The sequence below is a fragment of the Leopardus geoffroyi genome, chromosome B3, assembly GCF_018350155.1.
Source record: "Leopardus geoffroyi isolate Oge1 chromosome B3, O.geoffroyi_Oge1_pat1.0, whole genome shotgun sequence".
NCBI classification, from domain to species: Eukaryota; Metazoa; Chordata; class Mammalia; order Carnivora; family Felidae; genus Leopardus; species Leopardus geoffroyi.
In genome coordinates this window covers 113,741,086-113,762,655 of record NC_059337.1, presented here as the reverse complement: position 1 = coordinate 113,762,655, position 21,570 = coordinate 113,741,086, and the positions used below count along the sequence as shown (strand labels likewise).

The window sequence follows — 21,570 nt, the reverse complement described above, 5'->3', positions numbered from 1 at the left end:
GCCCCTGTGCCCCAGCTAGACCAATGCTTTCCATTGCTCTGGTGCCCCTGCTTTCTCAGACTCTAAGCTCTCCAGTGGGCTTTTCCCTCTGCCCAGAGCACTCTTGCCTATATATTGTTTGCCCACTAGCTCCTGACCTTCCCTCAGGCCTCAGCTCAAATGTTATTTCCCCAAAGAAGCTTTTCCTGATCTCCAGACTAGGAGAGGCTTCATGCTATGATCCTTGTTGTTTCCTTCATGAGATCATGTTGTTTCCTTGCTTGAGTTCATGTTTCCCATGAGTTCATGTTGCTTCATGTTGTTTCCTTGTTGAGATCCTTCATGCTATTATGCTTTCCTTGTTTTCCCTCATAACCCTCATCATAATTTATTCAAGGTGATCCTGAATCAAGAAGTTCCTCCCTGATAGCCCATAAGCTCTGAGAGGGCAGAGGTCATTTCTGCTTGGCTCCCTGCTGTACCTCAGCATAATGCCTAGTACACTGTAGGAATACCATAAACATTCATCAAATGAATGGATGGAATGAATAAGGAATAAAATACATGAAAGTCTTTTAATAAAGGTATAAAAACCTGTCTACATATTAGGTATCACAATAATGAGCATATGACAAAATCTAATGATTATTAGATAAACTAATGTTAAATCAGTAAAAAATTGTATTGTGTGAAGGAAACCTCCTCTTCAAGTTCTATGAAACACTCATTAAAATTGATCTTGGAACATGTCTTTCAGTCAAATGGAAATGAATTATCCCAATTATTGACTTGTCAAAACATCCTCTGCCTCTACCTCCTGGAAGCCAGATATAGGCCTCAGATGGTAGAGCTGAAAGGAATAACTGAACAGGGAACCTGTTTGTTCTCAGAGAATTTTCATGGCCTTAATTCAAGACAGGATTATGTATTTTCACGAGTAAGCAAAACCAACTGTGCTAATCTGAGAAATTCATTGCTACCCTGGGAGTTAATATATCTAATCCAAGTCACCAGGAAAACTATGTTCTATTATCAATTCACAGTCAAACAGGAGGAAAATGATGATAGCATTATAATTCAAAATAGACACAATAAAGTGATTCTCTTGGGAATGTCTTCAGGGACGGGTTGCTTACACTCCATTGGATGAAGGAATCCCTAAGGCGAAAGGATTCCTACCTCCCCATTTGCCTACCAACTGTCAGACCTCAACGGATCCTCCGCTGTCTAAATGGCCTTAGAACATTCCCCAGACGCCAATCTTTGATCTCCAGGAGAAACAATGCGGTAACTGTCTCACTATGAGGAAAACTGAACCACGGTCTGGACTTGGGAACCGGGAGATAGAGGACTGGGGAGATTTCGCGAGAACGCTGGTGGCCAGAGGGCTGTGGGAGAGCTGGACGATCCTAGAGGTCCTAGAGGCTAGATGATTGAGGACTTTTTGCGTTCAGAGCAAGGGTCAGCTTCTCTGAGCGGCTGGAAGCACTAAGCTTAGGACCAAGCTGTGGACTACATTTCCCAGACGGCTTTGCTCCCTGGGCTGTCGTACTGAGACTAGGGCGTGTCTGGGAGGAGCAGCCACAGTCCGGCAAGGCTTGCTGGGTCATCTCTCTCCGCTTGTGCAGCCGCAGCAGCCATCCCGCAAGATGGTCGGGGTCCTGCTCCTGCTCCTCCTTCTCCCCTTTTTCTTGTACATCGCTGCACCCAAAATCAGGTCTGTGCAAATGTATTGCCTTCTCTTGAGAAGAATTCAGGGTGGCGTTAGTCCTCACCGAAGCTCTGTTCTCCAAAAGAAGGAAAAGGAAAACTCCCTGGGGGGCCCCAGTAGGTCGAGGCCCGGAGTTCGGTTGGTCGGAGGAGGTCCAGCTGTCCTGGATGCGGGGGGACGAGAACAGGAGACTTCGGGCGGTGGGAGGGGGCTGCATGCCGCAGCAACCCACTTTGTTTCTCCGATCCCTTTTTTCGTCTCCGCAGCCTTTGCTTCCCGCTCCAGAGAACCCCGTGTGCAAGGCTACCTCCAACACTTAAGTTTCCAGCATTGGGGGGTTTTAGACCCTAAAATGGAGTGAGGACCTCAACACTGTTTTCCCCTTAGCTCCCACGCCTTGGACTAGTCCTATCTGGCTTCTTGCTTCCAGCCTTTGAAGTACAATGGAGCGATTCGACTTTATGCTTTCTGAAACTGTTCCTCGATGGGAATCGTGGTATCCGCAGACCCATTGCTTGATCTCTTGTTGCTGTTAGATTCGCTTTTTTTGTAAAGGAAAGAAATGAAAGGGTTTCGTCATGAGCAGTATCCTGCCTTCAGAGCACGACTCATAACCTGAGGTTTGGGGGTGAGACAGAGAGCTTGAGGGGTAATGCTTTCTGGACCTGGTGACACAGTAGCCAATGGCTGGCTGAGTGACACAGAAAATCGGCAGAGTTGCACAAAGGCGCCTGCTGATTAGTTCTGAGTAAATCACCAGTAGTGACGGTGGACCAGTGACTGATGAGACACTACCCTTTCTGGGTGGGGGAGGGGGGAGGAGGGGCGTGGTCACCACCCACCGTCTTGCTCCTCTTCTAGTTCTTCCTCCCTTCTGAACACCTCGTGCTCCCACTCAGATGAAAACGCTTTTTATCTCTTTAAAAAATTTTTTTTAATGTTTAATTTATTTTTGAGAAAGAGAGCATGAGCAGAGGAGGGGCAGAGAGAGAGAAGGAGACAAAGAATCTGAAGCAGGCTCCAGGCTCAACGCTGTCAGCATAGAGCCCGACGTGGGGCTCAAACTCACCAACCATGGGATCATGACCTGAGCTCAAGTCAGATGCTTAACCAACTGAGCCAGTCTGGCGCCCCGCTTTTTATCATTTTACACCACAAGATTCTCTTACCCAAATAGAATCTCAATGAAAAGTTGAACCTGAACTGAAAATACTGCTCACGTCTCTGTGAGATTTTTCTGGGGAAGATTATGCTGCAAGGGTCATATCTGCAAACGCCTGGCTAGGTCATGGGAGCTAGCCCAGAGCTAGACTTTTCATACTTGATTGTCCCTTTCATTCCTGTTGGTAAGGAGAAGAAAGAGCTCAGTGGACGTCCTGATAGTTGTTGCTCCTGGAGCTAAAACTGAAAGGATGTGAGAAACTGAGCAAGGAGGCTTTTCTCTGAGAAGGAAGATAGCCTTAGGTGAGTTAGTTTGCTTCCTATCGGCCTGTGTCCACTAACCAGGTAGCGTTTGTGGCTAGGAGTGTGTGCTTTGCAATTCTCAAGTTCAGTGAAAAATACTGAAATGCTCTTTAAAATTGTATCTCCTGGTCAAGAGATTCTTTTTACTTGAGTCTTGAGATTTGCAGAGAATAAAAAACAATTTGAGACCTGTTAATCCCTGTTTGTGCATTCATTTCTTTGGAAAAGAAGGATAGCACAGTGCTTAGGAACAAGAACACTCAACCAGCTCCACTTTGTACTGATTTATGTCTTTTCTTGAATAATTAAAAAAAATTTTTTAATGTTTATTTTTTATTTTTGAGAGAGAGAGAGAGAGAGTGCACGCGCGAGTGGGGAAGGGGCAGAGAAAGAGGGAGACACAGAATTTGAAGCAGGCTCCAGGCTCCAAGCTGTCAGCACAGAGCCGGACATGGGGCTGGAACTCACGAACTGTGAGATCATGACCTGAGCAGAAGTCAGACGCTTAACTGACTGAGCCACCCAGGCGCCCCTAATTTATGTCTTTTCTTTGTCTTAATTTTAATTGTGTGTGTGCATGCGTGTTTCTGTTTCTGTGTTTCACCCCAGGTTGACAAGCTTTCATAATTTTAACTTTTTTGTTGAATTATGTATCTCTAGGCCATAAAGTGCCAGTTGTGGGCAGATTGACATTAAGTGGACCAGTTCTTGCTTGAGGCTGAGTCTTGTGATTCCCCAAGCCTGTCAAAGAGCTCACACTGAAGCCAGGTGCCTGGACAATCAAATATTTATCTAGTTGTTATACTGCAAGGGGCAGCTCTAAGGTTTGCCATTACAATAAAATCAATTTTGTTCTTGAGCAAGAGCAGAAAATTTTTCTTCAAACTTACTTAAATCTGTAAAGGGACAGTACTAGAAAGAACCAAAATAAACCTTAGCCTTGGGATTGGAAGACATGGGGGTTGCAGGAACCTCTGGCCAAGGCAAGGAGAATGAAGAACTGATGAGCTCTCCCTCCCTCTCTACAGGAAAATGCTGTCTAGTGGGGTGTGTACATCAGCTGTCCAGCTTCCTGGGAAGGTGGCTGTGGTCACTGGAGCCAACACAGGCATCGGAAAAGAGACAGCCAAAGAGCTGGCTCAAAGAGGCAAGATCATCTGCTTCTAATTCCCTCCTGCTACTGCCATTTTATCCCTCACGAGGATGACCATGCTCACTATTTCCTCCTAATCTTGGAATTCAAGAACCTTCCAAGTGTCCCACAGATTCACTGGTCTCAACCTAGTATAATGCTCTGCATATAATGGATACTTAATGAATATTATTTATTTCTCCTTTTTGATTTGCTCACCAGATACCTCTGTCGTGAAGTAGGGGTAAAATTCCGATTAAAAAAAAAAAAAACAGTAGAAAATTACATTCATAAGTCTATAGGTCTGTAATGTCCAATCCAAAGCAGAGCTGACAGTTTGTCTCTTTTATATGTTGATTGACAGGAGCCCGCGTGTATTTAGCGTGCCGGGATATCCAAAAGGGGGAATTGGTGGCCAGAGAGATCCAGACCATGACAGGGAACCAACAGGTGTTGGTGCGGGAATTGGACTTGGCTGATACTAAATCTATTCGAGCCTTTGCTAAAGATTTCTTAGCAGGTAAGTGTTGAACCAGAGATTATGTTTTTGGTCTTGCAATCAACATAGCAGACTTAGCTAAAGGAAAAGGTCCTTCTCCCTCTTTAATACATAGAAATACTAGATCGTTTATAATCAAAAACTTTCATTCATAGCTGACTCCTTAGTAACAAAGGGGAATCCTCAAGAGGCAGAAATTTAAAAAAATGAATTTAAAAAGTCATAGCATGCAAGGCACCCGGGTGGCTCAGTCAGTTAAGCGTCCGACTCTGGATTTCAGCTCTGGTCATGATCTTGTAGTTCATGGGATTGAGCCCCACATTAGGTTCTGCACTGATAGCATAGAGCCTGCTTGGGATTCTCTGTCTCTGCTCCTTCCCATTCTCTGTCTCTCTCAAAATAAATAGGTAAACATTAAAAAAAAAAAAAAAAAAGTCCTAGTAATGCATAAGAACTAAAGCCAAAAATCTCACGGAAGTATCTGAACTCAATATGAGCTTTAGGGTCTGGAGTCTAAACACTCATACAGGGACAGAAGATAAGGCCTCAGGCCCTGAGAGCTGGGGAGCTGTATCTCAGGCTTCACATAAGGCTGGGACTCACAAAAAGCCATCTTGTCCATGATAAAGAGGCATAAAAAAAACCTCGCCACCAGCTCTAAGGCATGACAAAAAAGCTCATCTTCTCTTCAGGACATAGATGGTTAGAGAGTCATCTGTAAGATATTAGAACCTCAAGTTGGCATCATCTATGGGGGAGAATTTATTACATCACCAAATGATGTAAGAATCTTGAGCTGAGGAATTAACATAAAATCCTATAGAATCACATCAAAATCAAATCCAAGAGTAGTCTGTAGGCATATCCCCTCATAATACAGGGATCTTGGCCTCCCTAAGTAAACAGCTTCTGCTGATATGAGCTTATAGTTAGAAATTAAAAACCACGTGAGAAAATAAACCAGGAGAAAGAGTTGTCATATGTAACAAAGAGGTGAAACCAGTATTTCTTTTGGTGCCTTTTGGAGTTCTCCAGTATCAGGGGTACATACAGAACATCCTTTTTTCTCCTGCTTGGATTCTTCCCATTCAGCCCGGGAAGTCTTTCTATTAGGAGAGCTGGGCAGAACACTTTTTCGAAAGCAATGAGTAAGTAGCTCCTTAATTGGAAAGATCGTAAAGGCCACTTGGTTGTATAAGATGGAATTTTGCTCTGTGCCAAAAGTATGTAGGATTCAACTACAGTCTTAAATAATGAAAAACAATACAAAATACATCTGAAAGGGAAATGGAGGAAAGATTGAAGCCGTGGGTCCCCATTTCTAAGGCAGACTTCTTAGGTGTCACCGCTGTGGCTGGCTGCTTCCACACTACATCTCTTCCCTGCAGAGGAAAAGCATCTTCACATTTTGATCAACAATGCAGGAGTGATGATGTGTCCCTACTCTAAGACAGCAGATGGCTTTGAGATGCACATGGGAGTCAACCACTTGGGTAAGAAATCTGGCCTCATCACAAAACTGGAGGAAACCTAAAGTTCTCCTTGGCAAACTTAGGGGTCAGATTGAGCTGTCCTTGTGATGCGATTGGACACTGGGCCCTAAAAGACCATAAGTGAATAGCGAATATTATGGTTCTGCCTGAAAGCCCAGGGATAAACTTAAGGCCCACTTGAGGCTACACCAACTTTTTAATCTGTGATTTGGATTCAATTTACTTTGGGGCATTTTTAACAGCCTAATTGGACTGAGGACTGTGTTGCTTTCTTTGTAGTGATCCTCACGGCGAACATTAGGTAGAGGCTGCCTGCTCTTAAAGAGTGATATTAATCAAAGTTGGAAGAAGACAGGACTTCATATTCACATGTTCCAGATCCCCCTCATGGATGGATGGCTGTCCTATTTTCCTAAACCCTCACTGAGCTTGCTCTGTAGTTGATAATGAATTAATGAGGCAAAAAGCCTTATTCCTGAATTCTCTGCAGAGCTCACCACAACTCCCTTAACCCTGACATTGGCCTTGAACTGTATTAATTCTAGTTTTTCTTGTAGGTCACTTCCTCCTGACCCATCTGTTGCTAGAGAAGCTGAAGGAATCAGCCCCATCAAGGGTAGTGAATGTGTCTTCCCTAGCGCATCACCTGGGGAGGATCCACTTCCATAACCTGCAGGGTGAGAAATTCTACAATGCAGGTCTGGCCTACTGTCACAGCAAGTTAGCCAACATTCTCTTCACCCAGGAACTGGCCCGGAGGCTCAAAGGTAGGCTTAGAAGGAATGAATATAGAGATATAAGTCAATGGGAAGTAGCAAAAAGCCACAGGAATACATTCTGTTTTCGGGAGCCCATCCCCTGGATAAAACCTGCTTCCATGACTATAACTGGGTATTATTTTAGTAAGTAGCCCAAAACTGAATATTGGAGGTGGCTGGCAGGAGATGGGGAAATTCTGACTTTGAGTCATAAGGCTTAGCTTTAGTACTTATCAGCCGTGTGACCTGCAGCAAGCTACTTAACTTTTCAGGACTTACTTCCTCATAAGTAAAATGGGATTATTTTATAGGTTATTATCCTTATTAAGTCAGGTCTCATGAGCAAGCAAGGTTTTTTACTCACAATGAGACTAGATAGAAGGGAGGGACCTGAACTGGCACTAGATACAACCATTAGGATAAAACAGGTGCTAGGACGATGGTGGGGGGAGGGAGGGATGTTGCCCCCTAACAGCAAAAGGTTAAGTAAGAGAAATGCATGCTTGAAGAGGGAATTCTCCAGTCACAAATACACAGAGGTCCTTAGCACTGTCCACTCTGAATTTTCAAGAAAAAGAAAGGTAATCCAGGGTGGACAGCTGGAGTTACTTAGGAGTTGAGGCAGGCAGAATTCTGGCTCGAGAAGTCAGACATAGAAGCCCCATTGTTGGGACAGGATCATCAAATTATGTGGACAGCAATGTGGGGGAAGGAAGCTGTGGTCAGCTCACTTCATATGCCCAGTCTATGCCCAGGACGTGACATTGTTTATCAGCTCAGGATGGATCAGAGTAACTGGATGGTGAAAACTATCCAAAGGGTTGGTAGGGGAGCTAGGGTGCCCTTGAGGTGGAGAGATAGGCCCAGCCATGAGGATCCGATAAAAGCAGAGGATACACAAGTGAGGAAGCCTGAGAGATGTGAGGATTAGGTGGGAGACAGCTGTGGTGCAATGAAGGCAACCTGGGCATAACAGAGGAGTCGTTCATTCATCCATTCAGCAGTCAAGTATTCAGTATCCATGCTCTTCTATGCACTGATTCAGGGCTTGGAGATGGAGTGGTGCCTGATACACGTACAGTCCCTTCTTTGATTTGGTTTAGATCCACTGGGGGAGGGAGATAATAAACAAGTATTTATACATTATCACATGTAAAATCAGTCTAGGAATACATGAATAATTCTCTTTGTAATAAGTTCCAATAATATAGAGCTAAAAGTGAAAAAACCCCTTTACTTAATCCCCACTTTCTCCCTTCTCCTTTCTCCCCTCAAGGAACCACTGTCAACAACTTGATGTGCACCTGTCAATCATTTTTTATGCATTTATATATGTGTACATCATATATAAGGAACTGAAATTCCAACACAATATTTTGGAGATCTTTCCATGTTGTACATACAGATTTACCCCATTCCTTTTGTGGGCTGCATTATATTTCACCGTATAGATGAGCCTCCGTTTATTTATTAATTTGCTTAACAACATCTGGAATGTTTCCTTTTTGTTGTTGTTTAATTATAATTGTAAATACTATGAAAGGGGAAGTACAAGGACCTATAATGGATTGGGGTGGGTGCTTATTCAGTCTAAGGGATCGGGGATTTCTCTAAAGAAATGAGTTGCAAGCTAAGCCTTTATATAAGATGATTAGAAATTAAATGGGTTACAGAGCAGGTGGAATGAGGCATCTGAGGAGGTTGAGGAACATTCCAGGCAGAAGAAAGAGAATGCACAAAAGTTTTGGCTCAGTTTGAGAAATTGAGAGGCTGCTGTGGTTAAAATGAAGACAGCAAGAGGAAGAGAAATCTGACCTGAGACTGGTGAGGTCGACAGGGGCAAAATCCTTAGAGGCTATGGTAAAGATTTTGGTGTAAGAGCAGTGGAAACCCTTTAAAATGGGGGCAGGGCTGTGTACAGCAAGTGATTTCTATAGTCTAGGTGATTGATGACAGTAGCTTGGACTACAGTGGTAGAGATGGAGGGTAGTGGACATTCCTAAGAGATATCTAGGATGGGAAAACCCTAAAGCTTGTTGAGCATGGTAACGTGGGGAATCGTCAAGAACTGCTCTGTGGGCCTGCCTGGTCGGGAGTTAGGAAACACTGCAAGATCCAGGTTTGGCCTTAAAAAGTATGAAGTTAATTGAGGACCTATGTGTCTGCATTACTATGGGTCATCTAGAGTAGATGTCAAGTTGGAAATAATATATATCCACAGTCCTTCGTCTGCAATTATGAAATCCACAAAGACATGAAAATTCCATTTTTTCAGAAGCTTGACACCAAAGCTCATTTGGCAACAAAATCTCACCTGTACCAGGGAGATTAGGTAATAAGCAGTATATGTATAGGTGTTCATATTATCTTTCCAAAATCAATAAAAATTTGGAAACCTCTTTGACATAGCCATGCATAAGTGTCATTTAGCACTTACCATGCACCAGATACTGTTCTAGCCTCTTGTACATATGAACTCATTCAATCCTCAGAACAACCTTGTGAGGTGCAGGTATTAGGATTATCCCCATTTTAAGAGGAAACTGAGTCACAACATCAGGAGCTTGCTCAAGGTCACATAGCTAATGAGTGGTAAAGCTAGGATTTGAAACTGGGTGGTCTGCCCACAAAGTTCATGCCCTGAACCACTACATTACACTGCCTCTCGTAGTCAGTTAAGAGTTCAAAGGAGTATAATGTACCAAAAAATGTGCATGCCATAAAGTTATAGAGAGGGATTTTAGCAAGCAGTGAGAACTCCAACATTTGAAGTTTGAGTAGAAGATGATGAACTGGCCCAGGAAGCTAAGAGGAAGCAGCGAGAAAGGATAGGAAAATCAGGAGTGTGGGGTCATGGAAGCCAATAAAAAGGCAGCTTTGAGAAAGAAGTAGTCAGTAGTGTCAAGTGCTACTAATAGGTTGAGTCCTGGCTCTACTGTTTGCTAACAGTTAGTAACCTCTTTGAGCTTAAATCTTAACCTGTGAGATGGGGAGATATAAATTACTGTGAGGAATGCTTGTAATACTGTTGGGGGAAGGGAGTCTTCATGGGGTCAAATGTTTATTCGTATCCTCCGCTCTCTTCGGCCATGTGGCAATATCAAGTCCTGTCTTCCTCTCTCCAAACGGCACCCCCCATTAGGCTCTGGCGTTACGACATATTCTGTACACCCTGGCACAGTCAACTCTGCATTGGTTCGGCACTCACCTTTCATGAAGTGGATGTGGTGGCTTTTCTCCTTCTTCATCAAGACTCCTAAACAGGGAGCCCAGACCAGCCTGTACTGTGCCATAACGGAAGGTCTTGAGATTCTAAATGGGCATCATTTCAGGTATGAATATATCTGTTTTTGAAGACGGGGTTTCATTGCTCAAAGGAAATAATTTGGATTTGTACTCTTCTTATAAAGTACATTGTGCAACATAGCTTTTTTTGTTGTTGTTTTTTAAACAACATCTTTTGCATTTTTTTTTTTAAGTTTATTTATTTATTTTTTTGAGAGAGCTAGAAAGAGAGATAGAGATCAAGTGGAGGAGAGGCAGGGGGGTGGGGAGGCAGAGAATCCCAAGCAGGCTCCATACTGTCAGCACAGAGCCCAATGTGGGGCTCAAACTCACAAACCATGAGATCATGACCTGAGCTAAAACCAAGAGTCAGATGCTTAACCAACTGAGCCACCCAGGCACCCCTCTCTTCTTTTTTTTAATGTTTATTTTTGAGAGAGAGAAAGAGTACACAAGCAGGGGAGGTGCAGAGAGAGAGGGGGACAGAGGATCCAAAGTGGGCTCTGTGCTGATAACAAATAGCCTGATGCAGGGCTTGAACTCACGAACCATGAGATCATGACCTGAGCCAAAGTCGGACGCTTAACTAACTGAGCCACCCAGGTGCCCCAGCTTTTGTCTTTTGACTAGGGTTGTTACCTTTAAGAGGGGGACTGACTCATTCACATTTTTCGTGGTACTTGTAGGTTTGATTTTCTCCATGCCATCTTTTATTAATATGATTGTTTCTTTTCTTCCTACTTTTTCTTATGTCCATCCAGTTTTCTTTGTTCCTTTTTGGACTCCTTGTTTTGTTTTGTTTTGTTTTGTTTACATTAAAAAGAATTTGTATTTTTCTATTGTCTTCAGGACTAAAATAGTATCAATGGACTCTGTTCTTGAATAAGTGAAGACTTTTAAAACTTTTTATTGTAGAGGGTTTTGAACATACACAGTCGTAGGTAAAATAGCATGTTGAATCCCACAGTACAGCCTCAACAACCATTAAGCCATAGCTAGTATTCTCCCATCCCATCCACCAGCCCTTCACATATTTTTTTCCTCTCATGTTATTATTATTTTTTTAATGTTTATTTATTTTTGAGAGAGAGACAGAGCACAAGCAGGGGAGCGTCAGAGAGAGAGGGAGACACAGAATCTGAAGCAGGCTCCAGGCTCTGAGCTGTTGGCACAGAGCCTGGCACAGGGCTCAGACCCACAGACCGTGAGACCGTGACCTGACTTTAAGTCGGACACGTAACCGAATGAGCTACCCAGGCACCCCTCCTCTCACGTTATTTTGAAACTTGTCTCAGACATCACATAAGATTGAAATTTTAGCATGTTTTTACCTCCTCTTCAAGATTATGTGGAAATAACTTGCACTTTTAGAGAAAAGGCTGCAAATAAATTAAAATTGGAAAGAAAGGTAGATAGATCATGAAAGGCCCATAATGCCAGACCTGGAGAGGAGCCACAGAAGTTGTTTCAGTAGAAAGAGAAATAATCTGCTCTGTGCTTCAGAGAAACATCCCTGCTGACTTTGTTTAATGAATGGATAAATAACCCAAGTGAGAGATAATGAGTTCTTGATTTAGGGTAATGACAGTTGGAATGCAAAGAATGATTAAGAGAGAGAGGCCCTGAAGAGGCAGAATCTTTACCACTTGATGAATAATTGAATGAGAGGTCGGGGAGGAGTTGGTGACCTGGGGGTCAAGCCTGACTTACTATGAGGCTGATGATGACATTAACTGAGACAGCAGAAATGGAAATATAATGTGTATAGCTTAGGGTTCTCTGATTGCAAAGCAGTGGAAACAGACTCAAGCTAACTTAAGCAAGAAGGGAATTTATTAGAATATGGGGGTTCTCCTAGGTCCAAAGAGCAGACTGAAGAGCCAGGCTTAGAACACACACAGTGGCCAGTCAACTGGCCAGGGCACTGTTGCTAGAACGAGTATATGCCAACTATCTTTAGTCTTTGTCTTGTTGCTCACCATCCGCTCTCTAGCAAGGAAGCACTAGGTCCTCCATCCTCACATCCTCACTCCCTTGGTTAGGGGAAGACCAGCACTTGATTAATGGGCTCTCCAAACTGTGGGAAAGAGGTAATTTTACAGAAAGGAATCAGATTGCTGTTGCCAAAAGAATGTTGAATGAATCAGTTGCCCTCTATAATACACCTGGCCTTATACATGTTGAGTGTATATCCATAAGTCATGGAGTAGAAATGTATAGCAGATAGTTGGAAATGTGGGTCTGAAAGTGAGGAAGATAAATTTATATGGTTTTATACACTAGAATGATTTTCCATGAATGACTGGATTCTTCCCTGGAAATTTTAAGGTTTTGACTGAGTAATCTAAAGAAAGCCGGCCTCAAATTCATGACTTAGTAAATATTTAACTGGCTTTTGAAGAGCCTTTCCAGTGCCAAGGATTCTCAATTGTAACCATTTTGAAGATCCAACAGCAGCTGTGTTGACCACTATCAAGAAATGAACTTAAGTCTGTCTTGACTGAAACATTAGAAACTTTGCACTAGTTTTTCTTCCTGACTGAAACCACAAACCTACTTTTGTCTCTATGGATTTGCCTGTACTGGATGTTTAATATAAATAGAATCATATAATATGTGGCCTTTTGTGACTGGCTTCTTTCTCACTTTGCAAAATGTGTTCAAGGTCATCCATGCCAAAGCATGTATCAGTACATCATTCCTATTTATTGCCAAATAATATTTCATTTTGTGGATGTTCCACATTGTATTTATCCCTTCATTAGTTGGTGGGCATTTGGGTTGTCACTTTTTTAATTGAATAATGATGCTATGAATATTCATGTACAGATTTTTGTATGGACATTTTTCTTGGTTTATATACCTAGAAATGGAATCCCACTGGAATATGGGTCATGTTAACTCCATGTTTAACTGTTGAGGAATTGTCAGGGTGTTTTCCAAAGTGGCTGCAGCATTTCGTGTTGCCATCAGTAGTGTATGAGGGTTCCAGTTTCTCCCTCATACACTGCCCTTGCAGTGAGAGAGTGAGACAGAGTGTGAGTGGGGGAGGGCAGAGAGAGATGGAGACACAGAATCTGAAGCAGGCTCCAGGCTAACTGTCAGCACAAAGCCCAACGCAGGGCCCAAACTCATGAACCGTGAGATCATGACCCGAGCCAAAGTCAGACACTTAACCAACTGAGCCACCCAAGCGCCCCTCTGTCCTTTGTTTTAGTCATTACAATAAATATGAAGTAATTTTTCTATTTATGTTCTTCTAGTTTTTCTCATTATGGTTTTCATTTGCATTTTCTTGCTAGTGATGTTAAGCATCTTTTCGTGTGCTCATATTTGTTTATCTTTGTTGGAGAAATGTCTGTTCATATCCTTTGCCCAATTTCAAAATGGATTATTGTCTTTTTATTGTTTAATTGTAATGATTCTTTATATAGTCTGGATGCAAGTTCCTTGTCAGATGTGTGATTTACCGATATTTTCTTCCACTCTTTGGTTTGTCTTTTTACTTTCTTTATGGTGTCTTTTGAAGCAGAGAAGTTTTTGAGGAAGTCTAATTTATTGACTTTTTTCTTTTGTCACTTGTGCTTTTGGTGTCCTAGGAAACCATTGCCTAACTGAGGGGCACAAAGAGTTATTACTATGTTTTCTTCTAACAGTTTTATAATTTGAGCATTACATTTCAGTCTATGATTCATTTAATTTTTATATATGGCATGGGGGTAGGGTCCTGTTTCATTTTGAATGTGGATATCTGGTTTTCCAAGAACTGTTTGTTGAAAAGATTATTCTTTTCCCATTGAATTTTCTTGGTAGCTATATTCAAATTCCTTGGCTTGCAATAGCAGAATACCAGAAATTTATTTTCTTACAGTTCTGGAGGAAAACAGTTTTCTTACAGTTCAAGATCAAGGTGCCAACAAGATTGATTTCTGGTTTCTTCCTGGCTTGCACCGGGCTGCCTTCTTGATGTGTCCTCAGATGGTTTTTACTCTGTGTGCACACTCCTGGTGTCTCCTCTTATAAGGACACTAGTCCTATTGAATTGGAGCCCTACCTTTTTGACCCTATTTAACCTTAATTATCTCCTTAAAAGCCCTTCCTCCAAATATAGTCACCTTGGGGATTTAGGGATTCAACATGGATTTGTGGGGACATAATTCAGTCCGTAACAGATTTATCAAAAATCAGTTGACCATAAATGTAAGAGTACTTCTATACTTTTTTATTTTTTCTATTCATTTCTTAAAAAATTTTTTAACGTTTATTCATTTTTTGAGAGACAGAGACAGCATGAGTGGGGGAGGAGCAGAGAGAGAGGGAGACACAGAATCTGAAGCAAGCTCCAGTCTCTGAACTGACAGCACAGAGCCCGATGCAGGGCCCGAACTCACAAATTGTGAGATCATGACCTGAGCCGAAGTCGGATGCTTAACCGACTGAGCCACCCACGTGCCCCTTTTCTATTCATTTCTATGTCTGTCCTTATGCCAGTAGAATAGTCTTTGTATTAAGTTTTGATATAGGTCTTTTTACATATACTGGTTGATACTACCCAAAATCCTACTGGAAATATCAGCACCATGACCATGCTGATGCATAACCACACTTAAGTAGCTTTTTTTTTTTTTTTAAATTTTTTAAAGGTTTATTCACCCTTGAGAGACAGAGAGAAAGAGTGTGAGCAGGGGAGAGGCAGAGAGAGAGAGAGGGGAAGACACAGAATCTAAAGCAGGCTCCAGACTCTGCACTGGCAGGAAGAGCCCCACATGGGGCTTGAACCCACGAACCATAAGATCATGACCTGAGCTGAAGTCGGACACTTAACGGACTAAGCCACCCAGGTGCCCCAACACTTAAGTAGCTTTTACTGTGGTATTGGAATACATTTTACAGCATGTCATAGCTTATGACACACAGCACTTTCCATTGTGTCCATTGCGTGTGTCATTTGCTCTTCGTTGTAAACTTGCAGAGAACATCAGGTATACATAGAGGCTACAGAGGCTTACAGAGGCCAACTGAGAGAGTCATACAAAGCCTTTTGGTTCTCAGTGATGGTCTTTTTACTCAGCAGTGACAGGTTGTACTGGTCATGCTGGTGAGTTCCCTTAAACAGAAGTACTAAGAAGCCTTGTTTTGTAAATTCGAAGATATCTTTAAGTGGTGTTTCTCAAAATCCTATGTGTTTTGGAGGAAGTGGCTGAAAACAGATAACTGGGCCTCAACCCTGTACTGATTCAGCAGGTTTGGATGGGGCCGGACAATCAGCATTGCTAACAAGCTTCCAGATGATGGCTCCTGCTAGTCTATAACCCAATCTTTGATTAGCAGTGTCTTAATGGACGTAGTGTTAGGAGTTTGCTTCATGTACTTATTTCAGACTTGCCAAGTTTCCTTTTCATCTTCAGAATTTGCTTAGAATGTCCTGGAAGCAGTTTTCTTAAAATAGTATTTTAAAAATTGCTTCTTATGTACCTTAAAAGATTGCAGTTCATTTACTCAATCACTTTATTGAATGCCTGCTGTGTACTAGATGCAGCAAATATAAAAATAAGTAAAAGGGGGCACCTGGATAGCTCAGCTGGTTAAGCGTCCAACTTCACCGGAGGTCATGATGTCCTGGTGCAGGTCTGAGCCCTGCATTAGACTCTGTGCCGACAGCTCAGAGCCTGGAGCCTGCTTCAGATTCTGTGTCTCCCTCTCTCTCCGCCCCTCCCCCCACTTGTGCTCTGTCTCTGTCTCTCTCTCTCTCTCAAAAAATAAATAAACGTTAAAAAAATTTTTTTAAGGGGCACATGGGTGGCTCAGTTGGTTAAGCATCCGACTTCGGCTCAGGTCATGATCTCATGGCTCGTAGGTTCGAGCCCTGCGTCAGGCTCTGTGCTGACAGCTCGGAGCCTGGAGCCTGCTTCGAATTCTGTGTGTGTCTGTCTCCCCCTCCCCCACTCATGCTCTGCCTCTCTGTCAAAAAGAAATAAACATTAACAAATTAGAAAAAAATTTTTTTAAATGAGTAAAAGTCTTTGAGAAAATTTCTGATAAGTGCAGAGTTTGAATACCCCTCCTGCATTTGTTTTTTTAGATGTTTATTTATTTTGAGAGAAAGTGCGAGTGGGGGAGAGGGGCAGAGAGAGGGAGAGAGAATCTTAAGCAGGTTCCATGCTCAGTGTGGAGCCCAATGTGGGGCTCAGTCCCACAACTGTGAGATCATGACCTGAGCCAATATCAAGAGTCAGATGCTTAACCCACTGAGCCACCCAGGCACCCTGTCTCTCTCCTGTATTTAATGGGGACTTAAAATAATTGGGATTACAGCAATGAAGAGAAGGTATATGAAACACTTATTACCTTATTGTTACATTTCTTTTATGCTGTCATCTTCTGTCTTCATTGTTTATGAAGCCAGCTTGACTTGTTATTTAAAAACTGTTATAATTGCTGGTAGACCAGAAATCATAAGTTTTGGGGGTGTTTTTCCCCCCCCACTCCAAGCATCTGTATGTAACCAATGTAATCTCAGCAACATGACACTATACAAGGTCCTGTGTGAACAAGCTAGACATACACAGGTATCAGGCAGACACAGATATTATAGTTAAATATATACATATAGGGGCACCTGGGTGGTTCAGTTGGTTGAACATCTGGCTCTTGATTTCAGCTCAGGTCATGATCTCACAGTTCATGGGTTCAAGTCCTGCATTGGGCTCTGTGCTGGTGATGTGGAGTCTGATTGGGATTCTCTCTCTCTCTCTTCTCACCTCCCCTGCTCTCTCTCTCAAAATAAATAAACATTTACACACACACACACACACACATACATAGAGCAGAATATAAAGACTTACTGCTATGCATTACGTATCAAACAGAGCATTCTCATCAGAGGTAGTCTAGTGAGGAGATCTAAATGGTAATTACATTTTTCCTGGGGTAAGAATTGGAGAATGAAGAGGTAAGACAAAGACTGGCCCTATGAAGTGTATAGAGGGCATGTCATCCCTGGGTTGTTTTTCCGTCACATTCCTTGTTCCAGGCAGAGAACAGATTCCATTCTTAAACTCTGTGTTTTAAGCCTCTCTCTTTCATTTCCAGTGACTGCAGTGTGGCGTGGGTCTCTGCCCAGGCTCGGAATGAGACAATAGCAAGACGGCTATGGGATGTCAGTTGTGACCTGCTGGGCATCCCCATGGACTGACAGGTGGTAGCAGTTGGACTCAAGAGAAACCTATAGCAGACTACTCAGTACTCCCTGCCAAAATGATTCTCCTTCATGGTGACCAAAATCGTCAGTACAAAGAAAACAAATCTTCCAGCCTTTCCTGCTTGATGTCTGACAAAAGCACAGTGTACATTGCGAGATTCATCAAAACACCTTGCATTTACTCCAGATTTAGTTTGCCCTTATTACTGTCAGTTGCAAGAGATATCAGACGATAAGATCCTCAGATGACCTGCGAGCTGATATCTGCCGTCTGAAACCTACTACCTAGGAGAATCTTAGCTATGGCAAGGTCAATTTATGGTAGTTTGGATTAGTTTCTACCCTCTTTGTTCACAATATAGTTCCTCCCAACCACCATCCAACCTTCATTTCAAGAGGGCCACACTGCAGCCTCAGCCGAACTCTGAGTCACAGTGGCTTGACTCAAGAGCAGGACTCATCCCTCACCTGTTAAGAAAACCATCATATGCTAACATCTGAATTATTTCCGGAAACTCTTAACTGAATCTGGATTATGGCATGGCTTTATCTCTTGACAACCTAAAGCCACTTCTATTAAAACACTTTCCAATATCTAGACCACAGAGAAGAGCTTCCTTTTCTAAGAAGTTGGTGGGGTTTGGAGGATGGCAGAAATAAAAATCAAGCTTAAACTATCATTTTCTTACTGTTTCTCAGACCAGCAAGTGGGTAAAGAAAGGGGCAGTATGGGAAGATAGACCATCTACCTGACTTTAGTTAGTGACCCCAGACCGATGGAGGCCTTTTTGTGTCTTAGTTTCTCTTAGAAAACCAGAAGAAGGAAAAGGCTATTTGGTGATTGTCACTGAGTTTATCTTTGTCTTCTTCTGTAGTCACACAGTGGGGCTTATTTTCACAGGATTCAAAATAACTACAAAGGAAGAGTATTAAACTGGACCCTGGTGGAGGCAAATGTTCAAAGATGGAGCAAACAGTGTCATCCAGTCTTTGATACAAATGAGTAGACCAGCAAAGGGAAGTCAACTCTGTATATATGGTTAACTACTTACCCAGAAGCACATGGGTAGCAGGGAAGAAGTCTAAAACAGAAAAATCCTGGAAGATAATGCATGCAGTAAAGGGACTAGTTAAGGACTTAAAAAAAAAAAAAAAAACTAAAGATGGTAATATGTAACTGGAAGAATTGAGGGCGAGCACCTGAGTGAGCAAGACTGACACTGTACTGTCTTCATAAGCACCAATCAACCAATGTGGCAGAAAAAGTCCCAAAATAACCCCCCCCCCCCCCCCAATTCTTTATTCTGCAAAATTATCTTAAGGACGGATACTGGTAATTTACAGTCACTATTGTAATCTTTCAGGGCATTTCCTTACATTATCTTAACATGATTAAAATGTCTATTTGCTAAAAATCTACATTTAATTTGGAGAGCTTTTATCAAAAGTAATGCTGCCAAAGGAAATTGGAGGAATAATAATGTTCTTATCACTTGTTTAGAATGTTATTCTAATAGACTTTGATTTTCTTGGACTGACAATTACATATTCACTTTGGTGGGGTAAAGAGTTATGGGACCACAGTCTTCTCATATTTGTAAATTCTTTTGTTGAACGTGTTTTGACCATCAAGCTATATATTTAAAAATGGTCATTTTATGGAAAAATTGGAAATTTTTAATAGTTAAGTAGCATAACTAATATTTTACTTAATTTATGTTGAACTATCAATGACAAATAAAAAATTTTTATTATTTGTAATGTTTTTACTTACCTAAATAAAAGCTGTAAGAATTAGAGTCAATGAAAGAAAACAATTAAATGAAAGTTTAGCTATAAGAAGAAAATGCTTTTCATTATTATGGTTATACAGTCATTTCTCATTTTTAAGGATAATTTGTCTCAGAGTCTAACCACAGTATAGTCTCCATTGAAATGCCATTAACTTTGGTTGTGTGATAATTTGATTATTCATTCACCCATTTTCTGCTTTTGTGATGCTTTTCAAACATTTTTTTCCATCTGAGGCTATTATGTCCCCCTTTTGCACCTGTCCTTTCTAGAACAGAGTTGTGGGACTTAATCACATTACACTTCCACTAACAACCTCAGATTTTGCTATCTCTATATTCAATGAACATTGAGAGCTCAATGCATTTGTTGAATCAGTGGTCATGAATCAGTCTGATAAAAATAAAGTTCCAGGAGATATATGAATCATCAAATCACTTCCCCCTGAACAGTCATACATCGTTTAATATGTTTGGGAAGTTTTATATATTGGGCTGCCAAGCAAACATTTCAGAAAGGGCTTTGATAAGAAAATCATGACATAAGTTGAAAACAGAAATTCCCTGCCATGGAACCATGAAAACCCACGTTGCACAATAGGACTTTGTCACTGTTAACACATTACACGTAGTGGGAAAGAGACCTGATGAAGCAGAGTCCGCCTTGCTCACCACGTTATGAAATAACCAAGCACAGAGAGTGAATTTTTTATTCACCAACATATGCCCAGATACGGCATAATGACATGCTGAACATTAACAAATACCTGCTGAGGGGCACTTGGGTGGCTCAGTCAGTTAAGCCTCTGACTTTTACTCAGGTCGTGATCTCCTCGTCCGTGAGTTCCAGCCCCGCATTGGGCTCTGTGCTCACAGCTCGGAGCCTGGAGCCTGCTTGGGTTTCTGTGTCTCTCTCTGGCCCTCCGCCACTCACGCTCTGTGTCTCTCTCTCTCAAAAATAAACATTAAAAAATACCTGCTGAGTGAATGAATGCACCAGGCGAGCACAGAGACTAGAGGCTGCGAGCGTATTTGGGGAGTCACTGCCTAGGAACTATTTCTGAAAGCATATGGCTCTGGGCGTTTGACCTCTCCAATAAAAGGTTTTTTTGTTTTGTTTTGTTTTTTACCGCTGCAGGGCAAGCAAGGAACCTGCCCCAGCTCTCTCTCAAGGGCTGAAAGCTAATGTTTAGTCAGGACGCGAACTGAGGAAATGAGAGCCGCCAGACGAGGCGATGATAGCGAAGATGATTTCCAAACGCTTACGGACACCAAACTACTGCTTGTCAGCACCACCCACTGGGCCTGTAGCGTTGACAGAACCACCGCCCCCGCCAGCGCGTGACTTCGGAGTCCGAGTGGCTTCCACGCCGAACTACAGCCCCCGGCATGCACTGCAGCGACCGCCCCTCACCGGAAGGCGGGGCCCTGGAGACAGGCGGTCGCGCTGCCCGTCCCGCGGGTCCCCCACAGTCCCTTCCGTTGTGGCGCTCTCCCCAACCCTGAACTGGGTATTTCCGGGGCTTCAGGACTCCGCTCGCTCCGATGCACCACTACCCTCCCGGGAATCGCCCAGGCGGGCAGCCCACCAGACTTCCCGTCAGGCTTTCGCGCCCGCCGCTCCCTCAGTGACGGTATGAAGGGGGTGGGCGTTCCGGCTCGGGAGGACCCCGCCGCGGCCCCGGAAGCGCCTCGTCCCCGGCGGTGGTGGCGGCGGTCACCGTGATGCCTGCGGGACTGGGTGGCTGACCGCCGGGATAGGAGCGGGGCCAGTGCCCAAAATCTCGGTGGCCGCTGCTCGAGCGCGGCCTGCGCCATGGCCACCTCCGCTGCCTCTTCGGAGCATTTCGAGAAACTTCACGAGATCTTCCGCGGCCTCCATGAAGACCTGCGAGGGGTGCCGGAGCGGCTCCTGGGGACAGCGGGGACAGGTGAGGCGAGGGTGGGACGTGCCGTGGGGAACTCGGCCCCTTGCGCGCTCTGGGAATACGAGCTCCCCACCCCCTTCTCAGATCGGGTCCCTCTTCCCTCCGCTGCGCATCCTCAGACACGCCCCCTAGGGTTGGCTGGGTCTCGGCGCCCAGCATTTCCCTGCTGCTCTTTGAGGGTGCTCAGGGTTGGACCTCGGAGTGTCGTCTCTTTGGGGTTCTCTTACTACTGTAGCCGTCAAAATTTTCTTGTGTCATTTTCACCGTGGAAGAAGATCATAGGAGACCTTAAGTCTGTGTCCATGTATTTCAGTAAAATTGGTTTCTTTT

General features: G+C 43.1%; 2 protein-coding genes across 6 annotated transcripts in view; both read left to right on the top strand.

The window, feature by feature from the left end:
* Window positions 1-1,243: 1,243 nt before the first annotated feature.
* Window positions 1,244-21,248, top strand: RDH11 (retinol dehydrogenase 11). Of its 5 annotated transcripts, XM_045451370.1 has the most exons (8): window positions 1,589-1,696; window positions 3,815-3,922; window positions 4,183-4,301; window positions 4,651-4,806; window positions 6,174-6,278; window positions 6,836-7,045; window positions 10,179-10,368; window positions 17,414-18,202. In XM_045451370.1, exons 3-8 carry the CDS (start codon window positions 4,187-4,189, stop codon window positions 17,514-17,516), a joined length of 879 nt encoding a protein of 292 aa, XP_045307326.1. In that variant the 5' UTR covers window positions 1,589-1,696; window positions 3,815-3,922; window positions 4,183-4,186; the 3' UTR covers window positions 17,517-18,202. The 5 variants fall into 5 exon arrangements, with proteins under 5 accessions (XP_045307325.1, XP_045307323.1, XP_045307324.1 ...); XM_045451369.1 differs by lacking the exons at window positions 1,589-1,696; window positions 3,815-3,922 and adding an exon at window positions 1,244-1,266; XM_045451367.1 differs by lacking the exon at window positions 3,815-3,922 and having other exon boundaries at window positions 1,545-1,696.
* The window catches only part of VTI1B (vesicle transport through interaction with t-SNAREs 1B), a 32,033-nt gene continuing 31,192 nt past the window's right edge, over window positions 20,730-21,570 (top strand). Inside the window, exon 1 of the mRNA XM_045451372.1 lies at window positions 20,730-21,243. Within this exon, the coding sequence (XP_045307328.1) occupies window positions 21,129-21,243 (115 nt within the window). The 5' untranslated portion in view covers window positions 20,730-21,128. The remainder of the gene's footprint in view (window positions 21,244-21,570) is intronic.

Excerpts from the sequence above, each read along its gene's own strand:
- RDH11 (XM_045451367.1), top strand. The coding sequence starts at position 1,629 with ATGGTCGGGGTCCTGCTCCTGCTCCTCCTTCTCCCCTTTTTCTTGTAC. Across the intron at positions 4,807-6,173 it reads TGCTAAAGATTTCTTAGCAG|AGGAAAAGCATCTTCACATT; the intron begins GTAAGTGTTGAA and ends TCTTCCCTGCAG. Across the intron at positions 6,279-6,835 it reads CATGGGAGTCAACCACTTGG|GTCACTTCCTCCTGACCCAT; the intron begins GTAAGAAATCTG and ends TTTTTCTTGTAG.